The sequence below is a fragment of the Neomonachus schauinslandi genome, chromosome 6 (genome assembly GCF_002201575.2).
Source record: "Neomonachus schauinslandi chromosome 6, ASM220157v2, whole genome shotgun sequence".
Classification (NCBI taxonomy): Eukaryota; Metazoa; Chordata; class Mammalia; order Carnivora; family Phocidae; genus Neomonachus; species Neomonachus schauinslandi.
Window position 1 is genome coordinate 59,864,653 of NC_058408.1, and position 21,449 is coordinate 59,886,101.

Here is a 21,449-nt window from a genome sequence, read left to right on the forward strand (position 1 = left end):
TGCCTTCCTTCGTCTGGGGCATTATGGGTCAATTAAGAGGGTCTAAGACTATTTTATCAAGAATATGTGTTACACATACTCCTTGTAGAAAATTAAAATTACTTATGATATCAAACACCCCAGAATTACTACAAATCAACATTTGGCATATTCTCTCATAATTGTTTCTCCAGGCAGCTATTTTTTTTAAAACAAACTTGGTATCATATTACATATAATTATATATGCAGATAATTTCATTTCATATTTCACCATAGATTTTCTCCACATTTTTAAAAATTCTTTGAACTTCTCATCTTGAATGGTTATATAGCAGCTTATCTTTTATTTTTTTTAAAGATTTTATTTATTTATTTGAGAGAGAGAGAATGAGAGAGAGCATGAGAGGGAGGAGGGCCAGAGGGAGAAGCAGACTCCTTGCCGAGCAGGGAGCCCGATGCGGGACTCCATCCTGGGACTCCGGGATCATGACCTGAGCCGAAGGCAGTCGCTTAACCAACTGAGCCACCCAGGTGCCCATAGCAGCTTATCTTGTAGCTATATCTTATTTAACCACCCCTTACTTTTGAATATTTATGCTAGTTCAGATTTTTAGCTACCTTTATATATTTAACCACTCTAATTTCTTTGCATAGCTTTGAATAAGTTAATTTATTGCCGCAAAAGATTTTAACTTTTTATTCATATTGCTTGATTATTTTTCAGAATGCAACGCCAATGCACGCATCTACCATAACATTTAGGAATAATTCTCTCCCTACTGATCTTGCTAGGATTACGCAGGATTAATTTCAACTTTTAAAAATAAAAGGGACTAAAGAAAATTGGCATATCTTTCTTTTAATTTGCTTTTTTTTATGACTAGAAAAGCTAAACATTTTGTTTGCAATAGCCATTTATAATTTTTGTGTGAATTGTCAATTTAGGCCTTTTTTCCTACTTATTTATTTTTATTTTGGAGAGCGAGCGAGCCAGGGGGAGGGTCAGAGGGAGAAGGAGGGAGAATCCTTTTTATTTTTTTAAGATTTTATTTATTTATTTGAGAGACAGAGACAGATAGGGACAGAGAGCACAAGCTGGGAGGAGAGGGAGCAGCAGGCTCCCCGCTGAGCAAGGAGCCTCATGTGGGGCTCAATCCCAGGACCCTGGGGTGCTGACCTGAGCCGAAGGCAGATGCTTAACTGACTGAGCCACCCAGGTACCCCTCCTGTTATCTACTTTAGTGTGAAATCACAATATTTTTCTTCCTGTATTGTTATTTTATACACTATAAAGAACACTAACATTTATTTACTACTATGCTTTTCCAAATGTTTCTCAAAGATTATCTATTCTTGTTTTAATTATGTTTTTAAACATAAAAACTAATTTTAAGTTAAATTTGTCACTTATCTTTGTGATTTCTTTTGCTGTCTTTATGCATAAAAAGTTTCCCCTATCCTAACATTAGCTAAATGTAAATCTATTTTTGAATAGGATTTTTGCTCCTTTTTTCTTTTGATTTCTTTTCTTTTTTTTCTTCTTTCCTTCCTATGTTTCTTTTTATTTCCTTTCCAAAAAAGATACACCTTTTACGTGAATTTTCAGTGTTTTGATGTGAATAATAAGGTGAGGAATTATTTTTTTCCAACTAATTTCTTTTAAGACCATTTGTTGAATAATCGATCTTGTTCTCATTATTGTGTGATGTTTATCATATACCAAGAGCTTAAATATACTTATGTTCATTTCAGAGCTATCTATTCTACCATTATCATAGTTTTTATTTATTGTCTATTAAAATAAATATGTAAATGATTTCCACATTCATCCCCAGTCTTTTAGATCATGGCTTTCACATATTTTAATTGTTAATTTCATTTACCTTTGGTTAATTGGAGAAGTTTCAAGTGGGATTTTTTCCCCCAAGACAGTATGTGGGTAATATAGGAACACTGTTTCACTTATACCTGAGAATTTCTGTATTTCCATTGTACATGAAAGACAAGTTACCTGCATATAATCTTTACTCCTTTAAATTACATACATGTTGTTTCACTGTCTTGCAGCATAGAGTAAATTTTGATTGTATGTAGCTAACCATTTTTTTTCCTGCCTGGATAGTACACATAATATAAAATACTTTTTTTTGCATTTACAGAATATAGCTATAGTTTATTTTTTCTTAATTTATAGAGCTAATGAAGACAAAATTTTAACTTGAATAAATGGTTATATATGCTCCCAGTAACTTCCAAATGTAGCAGGGTTTTGAGAATGGAAATTTTAGCTAAGGCACATTTCAGGTAAAGTGGTGGAAAAGTTCAAATAGAAGGCCAAGAACCAGCAATCCTTAATCCTCCCACTCATTGTGAAAACCCTTCAGCCAACATCATAGTTACTGGTGGAACATGAACCCTTTTCCCCTAAGAATGAGGATAAGCACTAATGTCTGCTCTCACTGGTTCTATCAGCACTGGACTGGAGGTACTATGTACTGCAATGGAGAAGTCTTAAATCCCTCACTAACTCTGGGGATCGGTGGGCAGAATGAATCCATCAGGAGTCAGAGAACAGGTGGGGACTGTAGAAAAGAACACTTCTGTAAGTCCAGCATTGTCTCTGCTGAAGCCGGAAGAGAAGGGCTTTAAGGAGACTCATGTGAGACTTTAATGTGTGTCTTCTACAGGGTCAGGGACACCATAGATTGGTGGCTGCACAATATCGAGAAAACTACAAGAGGCTGCTGAATCAGCCTGTGGCAACAAGGGAGAGAGTTCAAGTTTTGCAAGTGAGTGTGTGCTCCTAGGGTTCAATGGGTCAGAGAATATGGGCTTCCAGAGGGCCAGCTGTAGTCCAGATAAGAGAGAACTGGTATGGGTCTTCTAAGGTGCCTATCCAAGAGGTCCTCCTGGAGGGATGAAGAGGCAGCCAAGAAAAGCAATGTAATACAACAGTCCCCCCTTATCCACAGGGGATACATTCCAAGACCCCCAGTGGATGCCTGAAACTGCAGATAGTACTGAATCTGATATGTACTAGGTTTTTTTCTATACATGCACACCTATGATAAAGTTTAACTTATAAATTAGGCACAGTAAGAGATTAACAATAACTAATAATAAAATAGAACAATTCTAATGATATATTGTAATAAAAGTAATGTGAATGTGGTTGCTTCCTTCCTTAAACTATCTTACTATACTGTATTCACCCTCTTCTTGTGACGATGTGAGATGATCAAATGCCTACATGATGAGATGCAGTGAGGGGAATGACGTAGGCACTGTGACCTAGCGTTAGGCTACCACTGACCTTCTGACCATCCGTCAGAACCAATAAATAGATTTCATCATATTCTATTTCAAGGTCATGACTATACAGTGAACAAAGACACATAGTGAAAGAGCCAGCAGATTTTCTGCAACAATGGACCTGACATTATGTAGATAAAATTCATTTTTATCTTCCATCGTCATATAACACTGGTGTGTCCTCCTTGAGATCAGATGTCTTGGTGGGCTCATTGCTCCTGTGACATGCCCTCTGTTTCACTTTAAAAATATGTTTTTATCCGAGCTTTTTTTTTTTTTAATTACACTTTTCTTTCGGACCAGCTTTGAGTTTGCAGAAAAATTGAGCATAACGTACAGAGATGTCTTATATGCTCTCTTGCCGCAGCCCCCCGCCCCGCCGGTTTCCCTCATTACTAACATTTTACATTAGGATGGTACTTTTATTACAATCAATGAGCCAATATTGAAACATCATTGTTAACCAACGTCCATAGCTGACATTAGGGTTCATACTTCGTGCTGTAAATTTTATTGGTTTTGAGAAATGTATGACATGTATCCACCATTATGCTATCCTCCAGATTAGTTTCATTACTCTCCAAATTTCCTGTGTTCTGCCTATTCACCACTCCCTTCCTCTCCCTCCACCCCTAAAAACTACTGGTATTTTTCCCATCTGTAAAGTTTTGCCTTTTTCAGAATGTCTCAGGGTTGGGAATCATACAGTACATAGCTTTTATAGATTGGCTCCTTTCACTTAGCACTACGCATTTAAAGTTCTATCATATCTTTTTGTAGCTTGACAGCTCATTTCCTTTTATTGCTGAAAAACATCCCAATGTATGAACCACAGTTTCCTATCGAAGAACATCTTGGTTGTTTCCATGTTTTGACAATTGTGAATAAAGCTTCTATAGGCATTCACGTGCAGGTTTTTTTTTGTGGACATGTTTTCAACTCATTTGGGTAAATACCAAGGAGCTTGACTGCTATATCATATGGTAAGAGCATGTTTAGTTTTGTAGGAAACTGCAGAACTGTCTTCCAAATTAGCTATAGCAATAATATTTCACTCCATTCTCTGCTTGCATGGTTTCCAAAAAGAAGTCTGATGTAATTATTATACTTGCTCTTCTAAAAGGGTAAGGAGTTTTTCCCCTCTGGTTTCTTTCAAGATTTTCTCTTTTTCTTGATTTCCTGCAGTTTAAATGCAATATGTCTATGTTTATTCTGTTTGGTGTTCTCTGAGCTTCCTGGCTCTGTGGTTTGGCACTGATTTTTGGAAATTAACAGTCATTGTTGCTTCAAGCAGTCATTGTTTCCATTCTTTCCTTTCTCTCTTCCTTCTCTTTCTGGTATTCTCACTACAATTATAGGATGCCTTTAATATTCCACAGTTCTTGGATATTCTGTTCTGTTTTTTTTTTTTCCATTTTTTTTTTCCTCTTTACAATTTAGTTTTGGAATTTTCTATTGATATTTTTTCAAGCCCACTGATTTTTTTCTTTGGCCATGTCAGTCTATTGATGAACTCATGAAAGGCATTCTTCACTTCCGTTACGGTATTATTTATTTATTTATTTTTATTTCTAGCATTTCCTTTTGATTTTTTCTTAGAGTTTCCCTATCTCTGTTTGTATCACACCTCTGCTCTTTTAAGTTGTCCACTTTTCCCGTTAGAAGCCTTTGCTTATTCATCATATGTTTTTCAAATTCCTGGTCTGATTATTTCAGTATCTTTCACCTGTTTGAGTCTGATTCTAGTGCTTGATCTGTCTTTTCAAACTGTTTTTTTTTCCTTTTACTATATCTGCAATTTTTTCTTGAAAGCCAGACAAGACATACTGGGTAAAAGGAACTGAGGTAAACAGGCATTCAGTGTGTGGTTTATGTTTATCTGATTAGGGGTTAGACTGTGTTTATTATTTTCTGTTTCTGTAGTTATCAGAAACTAAAATTTTCTCTGAGGTGCTTGTTTTTATCTTCCCAGTTGTCTTAGGGAGACAACCTATGCATCTTAAACAAGACCTGCGATGTGCAGTTCCTTTCTTGTAATTCCCTGTTGTCACTTAGGAGTCCTACTGATATGGTGGTTATGCCTGAGTGAGGAGAAGCATTCTATGGTGCTACGATTAGGTCTTGGTCTTTTAGGGAGCCCGTGGCCCCTGGGCTGTAACACTTACAAGTTCTTTCTCTTGGTAAGATAGGAAGGCTAGAGAGGGGCTGGAGCTGAATATTTCCTTTCCCTCATGTTGGTTAGGCTTTTGTACAACCTTGGTCAGTTTGGCTCTGTTGAAACAGTTTCTCTTGAAGGCAAGTCTTTTTATGAAGATGAGAATATTTTGGGCATATTTAAAAATAGTTCCTTTCCCCTTTCCTCTGTGAGAAGCAGGAGGGGATTTTTCTCAGATCCTTTTGGTGTGAATGTAGATCTTCTGGAGGTAAAATTCACAAAAGTGTAGGGCCTGCCCCTAACACTGGGCTCCCCTGGAGGTGTCATTGCCAAGCTTGTCTACACTGAGCCTCCAGCAATTTGTCAATGAGAGCTCAAGTTTTCTTACCCCAGCACTGGTTCCTGTAGAGGCTCCTGCTCTTGGGATTCTGCCCTGGTCAGTTGTGATTTCCTGTAACCACTTGTCTGCCTCTCCAGTTTTGAGGACTGACACTGGTTTGCCCTGAGACATCACTCCTTGATGGATCTAAGAATGACTGTGGATTTTCAGCTTTTTCTTATTATGAGAATGGAAGTGACAGCTTTCAAGGTCTTTGTATGCTGGACTGAAAGTCTTGATTCTTTTTCCAAAACTACTATTGTTTTTTTTCTTACTATATATGTAAACATCCATTAATGTCTAATTTTAATACTATCTGTGGATCTATCTATCCATCCATCTATCCAACTACATCCCTATTTACTTACTCCTCCGCAACAACCAAATAACTAACCTTTGGGCCTAAGATGGTAAGACTGTATAAAATAAATGGCTGTGGTAATACCTTTTTTAAAAAATCCTTGCAAACTTGATAGGTAAAAAAATATAAGCATTTTTCATTATATTTTTATTTCTTTGACTCTTTCTCACTGATTTACAAGTTCTATATTTGTTAGAAGATTACTCTTTTCCTATATATAACATGGTATCATTTACTTTGCTTTTCTATTTTATTTTGTGGCGTATATATCACTTTTGAACCTAAACATTAAAGAGATTAAATTTATGGTTTTGTGTGATAATTAAAAGTCTGAAAGAACTTAAGTTGAACCATGAATATAACGTTAGTGAAAGTTATAAACTGAACATCAGAATTATGGATGAGATGATGAAGTCAACCACATGGAAGGTAATTTTAAAATCAGTATATAATGAAGTCCCTTTCTCCCACATAATGAGATATTATATGGTAATGAGGATAAACAAATGACAACTCACACAATAATATGAAAGAAATCTCATACAAAGATGCTGAATACAAAAGAGTGCAATTGATGATTCCATTTAGATAAAGATTACAAGTAGGCAAGCATCTATAGAGCATGAGAAGTTACTATTGGCAGAGGGAATAGACTGGAATGGTCACTAGGAGGGCTCTGGGATCCTGGTAATGTTCTGTTTTTGTTTTGCTTTGTTTTATTTTTAATCTGGATGCTTGTTATATGGCTGTGTTCAATTTGTGAAAATTCATTGAGTACTTATGCTTTATGCAATTTTCTGTATTTTATACTTCAATAAAAGTTTAAAAGATACCTGCCCCTTTACCTTGTGCCAGGTTTCCCTACCTCTTCCCCAACAAAATGTTCCAAGTTGGTGTCTCCCATAGCATATTTGCAGGAGTATTTGTAATTGTGGTCTTGTGCTTCACAGTTTGTGGTACAATGTTCCTTTATAGCACTGTTTCCAAAGTATAACTTTGGAGCTTCCACTGGGCAACTGTGAATTTTCAAGGTTAGCAGAAGGGTGACACATTATATATGGCCAACTCTACCTCTTAGTGCACACATCTGAATATGCCCAGAATTAAAATGGCCTATGTTCCCTACATTACAGCTCTTTGGATTAACTCTAAGTCAGTGTTAATTAACTTGGTGGGGGGATCCTTTCACAATGTATACATAAATCAAATCACCATCTTATATACTTTAAATGTATTACAATCTTATTTGTCAATTATGGCTCAAAAAAACCCTGAAGAAATGTAAAAAACAAATAAAACAAAACAAAAACAAAGTCAGTTTAAAGGATATAAGCTGGCTCCACAGAAGGGCTGTGGGGGACAAGTTTGGCTGTCTTTCATCCCTTGGACCCAGAACATTAGCACTGTTTCATTTTGAAGAACCATCCACTGGATTTCCTTTTTTCCTCTATGATGATTTTATTTCAAAACCCTTATTTATTTCAAAAACCTTCAAAAACCTTCCTTTCTATTTATTGGGTCTCAGTCAGAATCACTCAGACCTAACCAAATAGGCCTTAGTAACTCTGAATCTTATGGAACTTCTTAGGCAGATCAACCACCTCTTCCCCCCAGACACCCTTAAACTGCATGTTTTAATAAATTTTTACACACACACACACACACACACACACACACACTTACTTCATCAGACTGCTTCATACTGATTTATTTGAAGAAAAAAAAAAATGTATAGAGAGTTTAAGCACCTTTCCCGAATTATGGGACTATATATAAGGGAGAAGAAAGATTAAGAAATCTTACAAACTGATAACTAATCCTCTTTGACCCTGTTGCTTTCCACTGGCAAACTGCTCCTGCATCAGGGCCTTAATTGTTACCCTTAACTTAATGAGTTTCAAAATTAATTTGAGAACCCCAAAACATCCCTCGAACTTTGTCCTATATCTACTACTATTGGCATTTCCATCTGGATGTTATGTTTTCATACTCGGCATGCCCTAAAACAAACTCTGTATTCCAAATCTGCAACCACCCTTTAGAAAAATCCTTTGCAATGTTCATACTTCCACAATTTCTCAATTATTCAGTTCAAAATTTCATATTAAATTGTGCCCTATAAAATGCAACATTTAAGCATTTAAGACATACTCTCTGCTCAAGACCATAATCTGACAAATTTAAAACAAGTATTCTGAAGTTAGTGTCAATGAAACCATTAAAAACGCTAATATGCAACTGGAAATCATAGCCAGAGCAATCAGGCAAGAAAACTAAATAAAAGGCATCCAAGTCAGAGAGAAAGAAATAAAATTGTCTCTGTTTGCAAATGACATGACTATATATAAAAAATCTTAAAGAATCCACCAAAAAACTGTTAGATCTAATCAACAAATTCAGTAATTTTCAGGATTGAGTTGCAGGATTAAAAGTAAACATACATAAATCAGTACTGTTTCTATACACTAACAATGAATTATTTGAAAAAGAAATAAAGAAAACAATCCTATTTACAATAGCATCAAACACAATAAAATCCTTAGGGATAAATTTAAGCCAAGGAGGTGAAAGACCTGTACACTGAAAACTGTAAGACACTGATGAAAGAAATTGGAGAAGACATAAACAAATGGAGAGATATTCTGTGCTCATGGCTTGGAAGAATTAATATTCTTAAAATGTCCATATTATCTAAAGCTATCTGCAGGTTCAATGCAATCCCTATCAATATCCCAATGGCGTTTTTTATAGAAATAGAAAAAACAATCCTAAAAAACATATGGAACCACAAAAGACCCCACATAGCCAGAGCAATCTTGAGAAATAAGAACAAAGCTGGAGGCATTATATTTCCCAATTTCAAATGATATTATAAAGCTACAGTAATCAAGAGTACGGTATGGATGTAAAACAAACTGAGGTTTGCTGGAGGGGAGGTGGGTAGGCGAAGGGGTAAGTGGTTGCCAGAGGTATGGCGTGTGTGTGTATGAAGGAAATGGGTAAAGGTAGTCAAAAGGTAGAAACTTCCAGTTATAAGATAAATAAGTCCTGGGTATGTAATGTCAGCAGGTGACATTGGTTAATTATGTGTATTTGAAAGTCCTAAGAAAGTGAATGTTAAAAGTTCTCATCACACACAAAAAATTGTAACTATGTGAGGTAATGAATGTGTTAACTTAATTTTTATTGTGGTAATCATTTTGCAACACATACATACATCAAATCATTATGTTGTATATCTTAAGCTTACACTACATGTCACTTATATCTCAATAAATGGGAAAATTAACTTTAAAAATGCTAATATGCATAGCAATAAGACATTGTATGTGGAAGCCATAAATAAATCATAACTATCTTCACTATTTTGTGATTAAGATTTGTTTAATTTAAAATCAGGAAGAATTCAAAGATTATTGTTTTTATTTTGAACTTTCTAATGAGTACAATTCCATTTTCTCTACTTAAGTATTTTTATTCTTCAAGTCCTTGTGGAAGTGCATGGCATGCGTCAACTCCAAACTAACAGACCTGGGAAGCAAAGAAGTTGATATAATTTTTGATGCTTCATTCTGGAAGGACTTGTAAAAATTACTAATTTCACTCTGTATCCAATGATTGCCTTTTGTCACCATATTTCTGGCTAATGAATTCCAATCTATACTTGAATTAATCATTTCTATCACTTAAGGTTAGCAACGATACTTAGGTCTGAGTATTAGGACTGAGTATTATTTTTGTTTTTTCCAAAGTTTTATTTAAATTCAAGTTAGTTCACATACAGTGTAGTAATACCTTTCTGAAGGTAGTTTCTACCTTTTGACTACTTTACCCATTTCCTTCATACACACACACTCCATGCCTCTGGCAACCACTTACCTGTTCTCTGTATCAATGAGTCTGATTTTTTTTTTTTTTTTTTAGATTCCACATATAAGTGAAATCATACAGCCTTTCTCCATCTGATTTTTTTCACTTTGCATAATGGCCTCAAGTTTCATCCATGTTGTCACAAATGGCAGGATTTCCTTCTTTTTTATGGTTGAATAATATTTCAGTGTGTATGCAATATATGCCACATTTTCTTTATTCATTATTCTGTTGATCAACACTTAGGTTAGTTTCAGGGGTAGAATTTAGTGATTCATCAGTTGCATATAATACCCAGTGCTCATTACATCAAATGTCCTCCTTAATGCCCATCACCCAATTACCCCACTACCTCACCCACCTCCCCTCCAGCAACGCTCAGTTAGTTCCCTATATTTAAGAGTCCCTTATGGTTTGCCTCCCCCTCTGTTTTCATCCTATTTTATTTTTCCTTCCCTTCCCCTATGTTCATCTGTTTTGTTCTTTAAATTCCATACATGAATGAAATGATATGGTATTTGTCTTTCTCTGACTTATTTCACTTAAAATAATACCCTCTAGTTCCATCCATGTTGTTGCAGATGGCAAGAGTTCATTCTTTTTGATGGCTGAGTAATATTCCATTGTGTGTGTGTGTGTGTGTGTGTGTGTGTGTGTGTGTGTGTGTACACACACCACCTCTTCTTTATCCATTCATCTGTCATTGGACATCTGGGCTTTTTCCATGGTTTAGCTATTGTGGACATTGCTGCTATAAACATTGGGGTGCATGTGTCCCTTCAAATCACTATGTTTGTATCCTTTGAATAAATACCTAGTAGTGCAATCACTGGGTTGTAGGTAGTTCTATTCTTAACTTTTTGAGAAACCTCCGTACCGTTTTCTAGCATGGCTGCACCAGTCTGCATTCCCACCAACATTATAAGAGGGTTCCCCTTTCTCAGCATCCTTGCCAACATTTGTTGTTTTCTGAGTTGTTAATTTTAGCCATTCTGACTGGTGTGAGGTGGTATCTCATGTGTTTTTGATTTGTATTTCCCTGATACCAGTGATGGTGCGCATTTTTTCATGTGTCTGTTAGCCATTTGTATGTCTTCTTTGGAGAAATGTCCGTTCATGTCTTCTGCCTATTTCTTGATTGGATATTTTGGTTTTTGGGTGTTGAGTTTGGTAAGTTCTTTATAGATTTTGGATACTAGCCCTTTATCTGATAAGTTATTTGCAAATATCTTCTCCCATTCCATAGGTTGCCTTTTAGTTTTGTTGATTGTTTCCTTTGCCCTGCAAAGGCTTTTTATCTTGATGAAGTGCCAATAGTTCATTTTTGCTTTTGTTTTCCTTGCCTTTGGAGTCTAGCAAGAAGTTGCTGCAGCTGAGGTCAAAGAGATTGCTGCCTGTGTTCTCCTCTAGGATTTTTTAAGCCTGGCTAGGGGTTTATCAATCTTATTAATTCTTTGAAAGAACCAGCGCCTAGTTTCACTGATCAGTTCTACTTTTTTTTAAATTTGTATATCATTGATTTCTGCTCTAACGTTTATTACTTCTCTTCTCCTGCTGGATTTAGGCTTTATTTGCTGTTCCTTTTCCAGCTCCCTTAGGTGTAATGATAATTGTACATTTGAGACTTCTTGTTTCTTGAGGAAGGCCTGTATTGCTATATACTTCCCTCTTAGGACTGCCTTTGCTGCATCCCAAAGGTTTTGAACTGTTCTGTTTTCATTTTCATTTGCTTCCATGTATTTTTTAAATTCTTATTTAATTTCCTGGTTGTCCCATTCATTCTTCAGTAGGATGTTCTTTCACCTCCTTGTATTTGTGGTCCTTTCAAATTTTATCTTGTGGTTGACTTCATGTTTCATAGCATTGGTGTCTGAAAATATGCATGATATGATCTCAATCTTTTTGTACCAGTTGAGACCTGATTTGTGACCATACAGTATGTGATCTATTCTGGAGAATGTTCCATGTGCTCTTGAAAAGAATGTGTATTCTGCTGCTTTAGGATGAAATGCTCTGAAGATATCTGTGAAGTCCGTTTGGTCCGGTGTGTCATTCAAAGCTCCTTGTCTCCTTGTTGATCTGCTTAGATGATCTGTCCATTGCTGTGAGTGGGGTGTTACAGTCCCTTACTATTATTGTATCAATGAGTTTCTTTAATTTTGTTATTAATTGCTTATATATTTAGCTGCTCCCAAGGTAGGGGCATAAATATTTACAATTGTTAGATTTTCTTGTTGGACAGATCCTTTTATTATGATATAGTGTCCTTCTTCATCTCTTATTACAGTCTTTGGTTTAAAATCAAGTTTGTCTGATATAAGGATGGCTACTCGCTTTCTTTTGATGTACATTAGCATGATAATTTGTTCGCCACCCCTTCACTTTCAATCTGGAGGTGTCTTTGGGTCTAAAATGAGTCTCTTATAAGCAGCATATCAATGGGTCTTGTTTTTTTTTTAATATCCATTTTCATACCCTATGTCTTTTGATTGGAGCATTTAGTCCATTTACATTCAGAGTAATTATTGAAAGATATGAATTTAGTGCCATTGTATGACCTGTAAAGTCACTGTTTCTATAGACTGTCTCTGTTCCTTTCTGGTCTTTGTTACTTTTTGGCTCTCTCTTCACTCAAAGGAGTCCCTTTAATATTTCCTGCAGGGCTGGTTCAGTGTTCACAGATGCCTTTAGTTTTTGTTTGTTCTGGGTACTCTTTATCTTTCCTTCCATTCTGAATGACAGCCTTGCTGAATAAAGCATATTCTTGGCTGCATGTTTTTTCCCATTTAGCACATTGAATATATCATGCCAGTTCTTTCTGGCCTGCCAGGTCTCTGTGTATGGGTCTACTGCCAGCCTTATGTGTCTACCCTTGTAGGTTAAGGATCTCTTGTCTCAAGCTGCTTTCAGGATATTCTCTTTATCTTTGAAATTTGCATGCTTCACTATATATCAAGGTGTTGACCTATTTTTATTGATTTTGAGGGGGGTTCTCTGTGCCTCCTGAACTTAAATGCCTGTTTTCTTCCCCAGATTAGGGAAATTTTCAGCTATAATTTGTTTAAATAAACCTTCTGTCCCTCTCTCCCTGTCTTCATTTCCTAGGACCCCTATTATCTGGATATTATTTCTTTTTTTTTTTTTTAAAGATTTTATTTATTTTTTAGAGAGCAAGTGAGAGAGAAACAGCATGAGAGGGGAGAGGGTCAGAGGGAGAAGCAGGCTCCCCGCTGAGCCGGGAGCCCAATGTGGGACTCGATCCCAGGACCCTGGGATCATGACCTGAGCCGAAGGCAGACGCTTAACCATCTGAGCCACCCAGGTGCCCCGCTGGATATTATTTCACTTTATGGAATTGCTGGGTTCTCTAAGTCTTCCTTCCTGATCTAGTAGTTTTCTTTCTTTCTTCTTTTCAGCTTCCTTATTCTCCATCATTTTATCTTCTATATCACTGACTCTCTTCTGCCACATTTTTCCTCATTTTTATGGCCTCCACTTGGGACTGCATCTTGGTAATAGCATTTTTAATTTCAGCCTGATTAGATTTTAGTTCTTTTATTTATACAGTAAGGGATTCTCTAGTATCTTCTATGTTTTTTTCAAGCCCAGCTAGTATCTTTATAATCGTTTTAAGTTCTAGTTCAGACATCTTACTTATTTGATTGATCAAATCCTTTGCCATGAGTACTACCTCCTGTTTTTTTGGGGGTGAATTTCTCCGTTTTGTCATTTTGTGCAGAAAAGAAGAGGAAAAAACAACAATAACAATAACAATAACAACAGGAAAAAAAACCCCAAAACAAAAAAAAAACAAACAAAACAAAAAACTAGATCCTGGGGGTGTTTTGGTTTACTTGTTAAAGGAAACTAGATCCCAAAATAAGAAAGAAAAACTTCATATACATATACATATATATGTGTGCGTGTGTGTGTGTAAAGTAAAATAAAATACAATGAAAGGAAACAAAACATATATATATATAACTTATGTAAAAGAAAAATTAAAAAAAGAAAAAAGAATTGGAAAAATTAAGAAAATAACTGAAAAAATAATACTAAAAGACTAAAAAATAAAAATACAAAGAATGGTATATATTATTTTCTCCAAGAGCTGAAGCTTTGTTGCCCTCTATGATACCTGAACTTGGTACAAGTGAGTTGTTTGTGCTGGTCTTCTGGGGGAAGGGGCCTGTTGCTCTGTTTCTCAGGGGGACTTACCCTATGGCAAATGTGCCTCCTGTTGGCAGAGGCAGGGCTCAGTGTAAGTGGCTCCGGATTCCACTATGTGGTGCTGTTTTACTCCCTGAAGGCTTTCAGCTCAGATGGGAGAGATGAATATGGCTGTGCCCCACTCTCTAGCCCTGGAAGCTGAAAATTTGCTCCCCCCACTGTTAAGTGAGCCCTCACAGGAAAACAATCAATCACTTTCGTCTCCCCAGTTTCCAACAGAACTCTCTGTTCTGTGACCAAGCGTTTTAATCTCAGGCACAACAGAATTCCCGAACTCCAAATTTTATAGACTCTTGCAGTGTGGACACATGCTCTTCCTCCGGGGGAAGAGGGTGGGTCTTTCCACACTTCTGCCTTTAGCTGGCTCCCTCCAGGAAAGTGGTTGCACCACTGTGCAGTGGTTCACAGTTTATGGCAACATAGAGCAGAAAGCTTGCACCTAGTCTCTCTGTTCTCAGCTGGCTTCCCCGATCCTATGCCTGGGAACTCTGCTGCATTCAGGCTCCATCCATTCTTCTTGCGACCCCCAGGGATCCTGAGACCACACTGTCATACCTGGGATTCCACCCTGCTTCACCTGAGCACATTTAAGCCAGGGACATACAGCACTTTGGTAGAGTACTATAAGCTCCAATTTTGCACTCCTCTGCTTATAATACTTGCAGTAGCCTCCTTAAGCAGGCTCCCTCTGCACTGCCATATCCTTAGCTATATCACCCTGGATTCAAGTCTCTGCACCTCCTACCTTCCAAACGGTGGTCCCTTTTCTAATTGTAGACTTTCAGCATTCATTTTCTCAGATCTCTGATTGATTTCTCAGGTGTTCGTAATGATTTGATAACTATCTAGTTGTATTCAAGGGACAAGAAACACTTAGGGTCCCCTTACTCTACCATCTTAAATCTTCCCCTTTGAATAACTATTTTTGTATGGATAAATACCTAGTAGTGCAATTGTTGGGTCATAGGATAGTTCTATTTTTAACTTTTTGAGGAACCTCCATACTGTTTTCCAGAGTGGCCATACCAGCTTGCATTTCTACCAACAGTGTAGGAGGGTTCCCCTTTCTCTGCATCCTTGCCAACATCTGTTGTTTCCTGAGTTGTTAATTTTAGCCATTCTGACTGGTGTGAGGTAGTATCTCATGTGTTTTTGATTTGTATTTCCCTGATGCTGAGTGATGTTGAACACTTTTTCATGTGTCTGTTAGCCATTTGTATGTCTTCTTTGGAGAAATGTCTATTACTGTCCTTTGCTCATTTCTTAACTGGATTTTTTATTTTTTGGGTGTTGAGTTTGATAAGTTCTTTTTTATAGTGTGATTTTATTTTCCAGTTGTTTCCATATTGGTCACCCAGAATCCAACATGGGGTAAAAGAATAAGCCTCATTCTAACTCTACCTAATTAAATTTCCAAAATATGAAGACATCTTTTTTGGGTCCTCTTATCCTTAATGCCACTAATCTCTAATAATTTCACAATTTCTTTACTTCTTATTTTTGACTTTGCCCCTTCACTATCCACCTCAACTATAATTCAACCACACTTTTTTTTTAAAGTATGGTTTCTAGAACTGAGCACAAAACTCTAAAATTGAGTTCCTTAGCACTGTGACAAGCATAATTTTTACTTCAATTAAACTAGTTCCTAAAATTCTATTAATACAGACTATGAATGCATTAGCCCTTGAGGGGCTTCATAAAAATATTGAAACATTAAATACACAGATTAACACAAATTCCAAATTACCTTTGACATTTACTACAATTTGGTGTATTTCTCCCACTATCTTCTTGAGTAGTTAGTTTTTGACAATTCTATCTGGAATCCTGACAACTGAAGAGTCCTTCTTGGTGTTAATGACTTTATTTATTTTTCGTGGAGTAAACATGGGCATGCTCAGAGAAGCTAGATTTATTTCATAACAGTATTAAGTGCAATAGATTGATTACACTCTGTATTAAGTGACCTCATGGTTTTTTAAAAAGTAAAATCATATTACATATATTTTCTATATCTGCAAGTGGAAATTCATGTAATATGCTATAATATTTTAAATTAATTTTAAAAAATATACTTTAAAGACTCTGAGCTGCTTTCTGAGATTTGCCTTTCCCTACCACATTTCTAGCTAATGGCTTCCACCCTATTTTTGATTAAATAAATGCCACAGTAAAACCAGATGAAACAAAGCAAACCAAACAATACAATGTAGCAGATCACCATGAATAAAAGCTTCATGAGGATTAACTGTTCCCTGTTATATTTTTTTTATTGAAATGTTATTATGAAATAGGATTGTACTTAATAGCGGTCAGTTCGTATTTTTATAATTAGTCTTTTCAAAACCAAAATAAAAATAAGGGCATTCTTTGTGATCTCTTCCGTGTACTAATAATTTATATAAACTAGATTTATTTATACCTTTATAAGAATTTTAGATTGTTCTTGAAATAGTATATAGATTACACAAGATTATTCTATCTGAATATAGGAGATAGTACTTGTTGCAGCAACACTATTGGAACTGGTCCCTAAGGGTTCATATTGTGTAACCACACCTGACCATGCTGTTCTCCATATGGCAGTGGGGTTCCCCTAGTTCAGGGATGTGTGGCCTACAATGTTTGAAAGATGGCTTGAACTCTGGGCTCTTGAAAACAGCAGAATGAACAAAAAAAGAATATTCAAGAGCCATGAGTAAAATATACAAGTAAAATATACCTAAAACAAGACACCTATAAACACAGCTATATCACACGTGCATACTACGAACTCTTTATCCCTGCTTTTTGCAGAATGGAGGCATGCGGTGAGGGTATCTCTCTTGCTGCAGCTGCTTTCTTTAGCTGGAGCCCCTCTACTTCCCCATTTCTCCCCTTCCTTTGTGACTCAAACTGTGGAGTAGGAGATAGTTGGTTCAGGCTTGGCTCTGCCGCTCCTAGCTGTGTGTACATGGGCAAGCCATGTAAATCCAATGACCATCTGTATTTTCCCCCAGAAAACAAATGTGCAGTCACATCTGTCTTGAAGTGTTTGTGACCATGTTCATAAAATGCTTCCACTAGATGTGAGTTTTAGGAATCAAGGACTATGTTCTAATCAACATTTCATGCAGTAAAATGTCTGGCACATAGTAATACAGGATAAATGGTATTTTTACATGACGTTGCACAGGCATGCTGTGTTTTAGGAGGTTCAGATATGGCTTTTGATGGAAACAGTGGTTAGTCATTGCACTGGCAGATGGTTACAGGACTGATACATTAAAAATTTGGGGAGAAAGGCTATTCCTCAGAGAATTCAAAAAGTTTCAGAGGTGAATAGAGAATAATCCCTTCAAAGAGGAGAGTCAACACAATCAGATCATCCCAGGTAAGCTAGTTGGTAAACATTAAGGAAGGCCATGGTGTTGTAGTTCTCCTATTGCCTAAACCTAGGGCACAGATTCCAAGTTCCCAAAGAACAGCCTCAATAAAATGGAAAGTGTAGAGGAAACAAAGAGCTCAGAAGTAAAAGACTGATACTAAGAGGTCCCACAGATTAGCTCCCTCAACATCTGCACCTGCTGTCATCAGCACCTAGAAGTTGAATAAGGGAGATGGAGGCCTTGACTTCAGGGTGGTTTTTCCCTCAGGGTGCTCCTTAGGATGATTTTCTGATTGGAAGCCTAGTGAGGGGTGCAGCAGGGGACCCCCTGGAGAGCACTCATATATGCTCCTTGCTGCAGACACAGAGGACTGGATAGAGCAAAAACAACTGAACAGGTTCTGCCTCCAATAGGGGCACACAGAGGGCCAGGGACCAGGTGAGTAACTCATAGGGGATGGAGCAGAGGAGTATTGAGATGGGATCGATTTACATGCTCTGTGAGCTTGCGTATTTGCCACGGAATGAATGTAGGCAGTGCAGGGAAGTCATGGAGCTAGTCCTCTTAGGTTGCCAGGAGGATGCTGGCCATCAAAGCTGAACAAAGCTAGAGATGGGCCACCAGATATCCAGAGGCATAAAGTGGATAACACAGGAACATAATGTATTGACTGGTGTCTAGCGATTGCTTAAAATAAACAAACAAGAAAAAATCCTACTTCATATTCTTGCAACATTTATGCACATGGCCTCATAATTCTTTTTCACCACGAGCAACAAAACTTGAGCTGAATATTGAGCAGGGAAGCCATTTAATTCTAATTCTAATCTTTTGGGAATTCAAACAGAGAAAATAGAATTTAACAGTTGTATGGCTATTTGAAGTTGAAACACACACAAATATAAAGAAATCTTTGGAAAGCAGACCTATTTTTGTTTGATCCTGAAGGTAGGTGAGAGGAAAGTTTTTAAAATATTCTCATCAGGCTTGGGGAACCTGGGTGGCTCAGTCATTAAGCGTCTGCCTTCGGCTCAGGTCATGATCTCAGGGTCCTGGGATAGAGCCCTACGTCGGGCTCCCTGCTCACTGGGAAGCCTGCTTCTCCCCCTCCCATTCCTTCTGCTTGTGTTCCCTCTCCCACTTTCTCTCTCTGTCAAATAAATAAAATCTTTAAAAAAAATTAAAAAAAAATTCTCATCAGTCTTGATTTGTCTCGTGCTGGGAACCTGGTATTTATTCTACATTTATGTAAATATTATTCTCTAATGCCCTGTCTGTATTTAAAGAAATACATAGAAGACAAATACATACTATCAAAATAGAAAGAAACATGTGAGATTAGACCTGTTTTCTTATGATGCGCATAACCAGTGTTGAATTCCTTACACAAAGCTTTCTGGTATTAATCAAGGACATTCATTATTTGTTACTCTGAGTCACATGGTTTACGTAAGACTACTTTGTTGCAGTCTTGTTTCTTTCAAGGGTATAAAAGTATCAAGTATCTCAAATGCCAAGAGTGATGTTGTGGTGGAAAAATGCATAGCTTTATGAATTACACATTACACTACTGCATTCTGGTTATCTTACACAAAAGTGGCAATATTTTCTTAACCAAGATTTGGAGAAGAGTGATAGGGCTACCACATTGTTCTTTCACTTTTTCAGGCATCCTTCAGTTTCCAAAGGCTCAGATTATGAACTGAAGATAACATTTGCACGTTTGCTTACCACAGGTCTGTGGACGTCCCAGAATGCTCTCTCTTGGCTGTCAAGGATCTTCCTTTCAATTTTGTCTCTCTTCTTGTCCACTCTGTCAACATTGTAACAATGAATAATAAGTAATGTTAATTGTAGCACCTCTCTGGACAAAAGGCCACAACTTGAACAAATTTTCCAAAAGACTCACAAGGACTCACTTTGCTTGTGCTTCTGCTTGCATAAAAATGAACTCCCACTTCCGAGCAAATGCTCTCTGCAGCCTGGCCAGGCTCTCCTGAAAAACATACCACAGATGAAGATGTTCTGGTGCTCATCTGACTACTCATTTCTCATTTATCTACTGTATAAATTTATCAAGAAAGCAATTACAGAATTTATAGTGTGTACTCTGGTTCTGAATGATAAATCATGCTCACTGAATGTAGCTCATCTTCATATTAATAGTCAGAGGAAACAGGGAAACCTATTACAAATATTAATCTTATGAATAATGGACTTTAGAGACCACAAGTAAACATCTAAAATACTAAAAATTACTTTGTATAAAAAAAGTGCTCAAGACTAATCCATTGGATTTTTCTGTGCCCATTTTAGTGAGGAATAGGAAAGCAATACATCTCTACTAATAAATTCAGTCTATCCCGTTCCTGACAAGAATGTAAACCCCCAGCAGCTTACTACCGTTTCTAGTCAGTGCTTCAAAGTCATTTGTAAATCACAACACAGCAACTGTCTGAACAAATGACATCAGATTAATTTTATCTGTTTTGCAAAAACTATTTACTCAAAGTAAATGCTCTTTATTTCTCTAAGTTTGGATGTCTTCACTATATATAGGACACTTTTAATGTTTTTACATTTAAGTTTAGCAAGACATGCTTCTCCCTTCTCCTGTGAGTGTGCATCTAGAAGTTCACCATCCCCAATGTGAATGATGAGACAAAGCAAGCAAGTCAGGGATTTGAGCCATTATGATGCCTGATCTAGAAATCTGGTCCTTAAAATCCAGGGGTGTAAAGTCAATAGAATATCCAGAAATGACCATAGGCCTTATTCCTGTTCATTTTATGACTTTCTTTGCCAGAAAGTCTTTAGTACTTACAGCTTCATAGTCTGCCAATTCTAGCCTCGCCTTGTTTTGCATTGTTCTCTTGCAGAGGTAAACCGCTGAAAGGGAAAAAAAAAAAAATCAATCATTTCTTGCTTGCTTATTAACTGGAGGCACTCACTAAAAATAAAAATACAGCATTATAAATCAAAACATCTTGGTCTTTGTCACTTTTTCCAGTCATAATTTTCTATCTTTATATTTTTTGACAAAAATAAATAATTGGTAACATTTTTACTGAAATTCAAACATAGTGGTATTATAAGAAAATAGATACATTTAGAAAGTTGGTAACTGTTCATTTTTATTAACTAATGGGGAAAATAAAGCCTTCTAAATAACACATCAAACGAACCTAAACATCTAGATATACAAATAACACCATTGGGTTAAAAGGAATTGCATGAAGAGTGAATCACTGGCACATTCAATTATATCCATATTCTTCTGTCAACTGAAAGACTCTATTAACCTAAACTGAAGGCTTCTTGGCATCTCCTTTGCTACATTTCACCATCATCAATTATTTTGCCACTGGGAGAGAGGAAACTATAATATCTTCCTTAACTACAATATGACTACCTTTTAATACCATTTTTCTGAGGACTCAGTATCCTTGCTGCCAGGGAAAGCCCCCTTGGGCAGTAGATTTATGGGATGGGAGCCAGAGGGAGAGAAGAGGGCTAGAGCAGCACTGCTATTGAAAAATCACATTTCTTTAGTTATTTCAGGATTATTAGTAACTCTTATGACAATATCAAGACATTCAGAGCCCTCCAGTATCGTCCTGATTTCCAGGACACTTTTTGTTATTTTTCCATAATATATGATATTTGAGTCTCATGAAATTCAAAATAAACTATATATTTCAGATGCTGAATGAATCTGCTGGATGAGACTGTCAAATATTACTTTTTGTAAGGTTAGTTCTGGGGGTGTCCTTATAATTACCACCATTGC

At 36.7% G+C, this 21,449-nt stretch overlaps 1 protein-coding gene across 8 annotated transcripts in view; it reads right to left on the minus strand.

Moving 5' to 3' along the window:
- Positions 1-21,449, minus strand: part of RGS7 (regulator of G protein signaling 7) — a 522,489-nt gene that overhangs the window by 65,428 nt on the left and 435,612 nt on the right. For all 8 annotated transcript variants that reach the window (XM_021682684.2, XM_021682685.2, XM_044916417.1 and 5 more), the window contains 3 exons: positions 20,484-20,548; positions 19,579-19,655; positions 19,391-19,472 (listed from right to left, as the gene is read on the minus strand). In XM_021682684.2, coding sequence (XP_021538359.1) covers positions 19,391-19,472; positions 19,579-19,655; positions 20,484-20,548 — 224 coding nt within the window. The remainder of the gene's footprint in view (positions 1-19,390; positions 19,473-19,578; positions 19,656-20,483; positions 20,549-21,449) is intronic.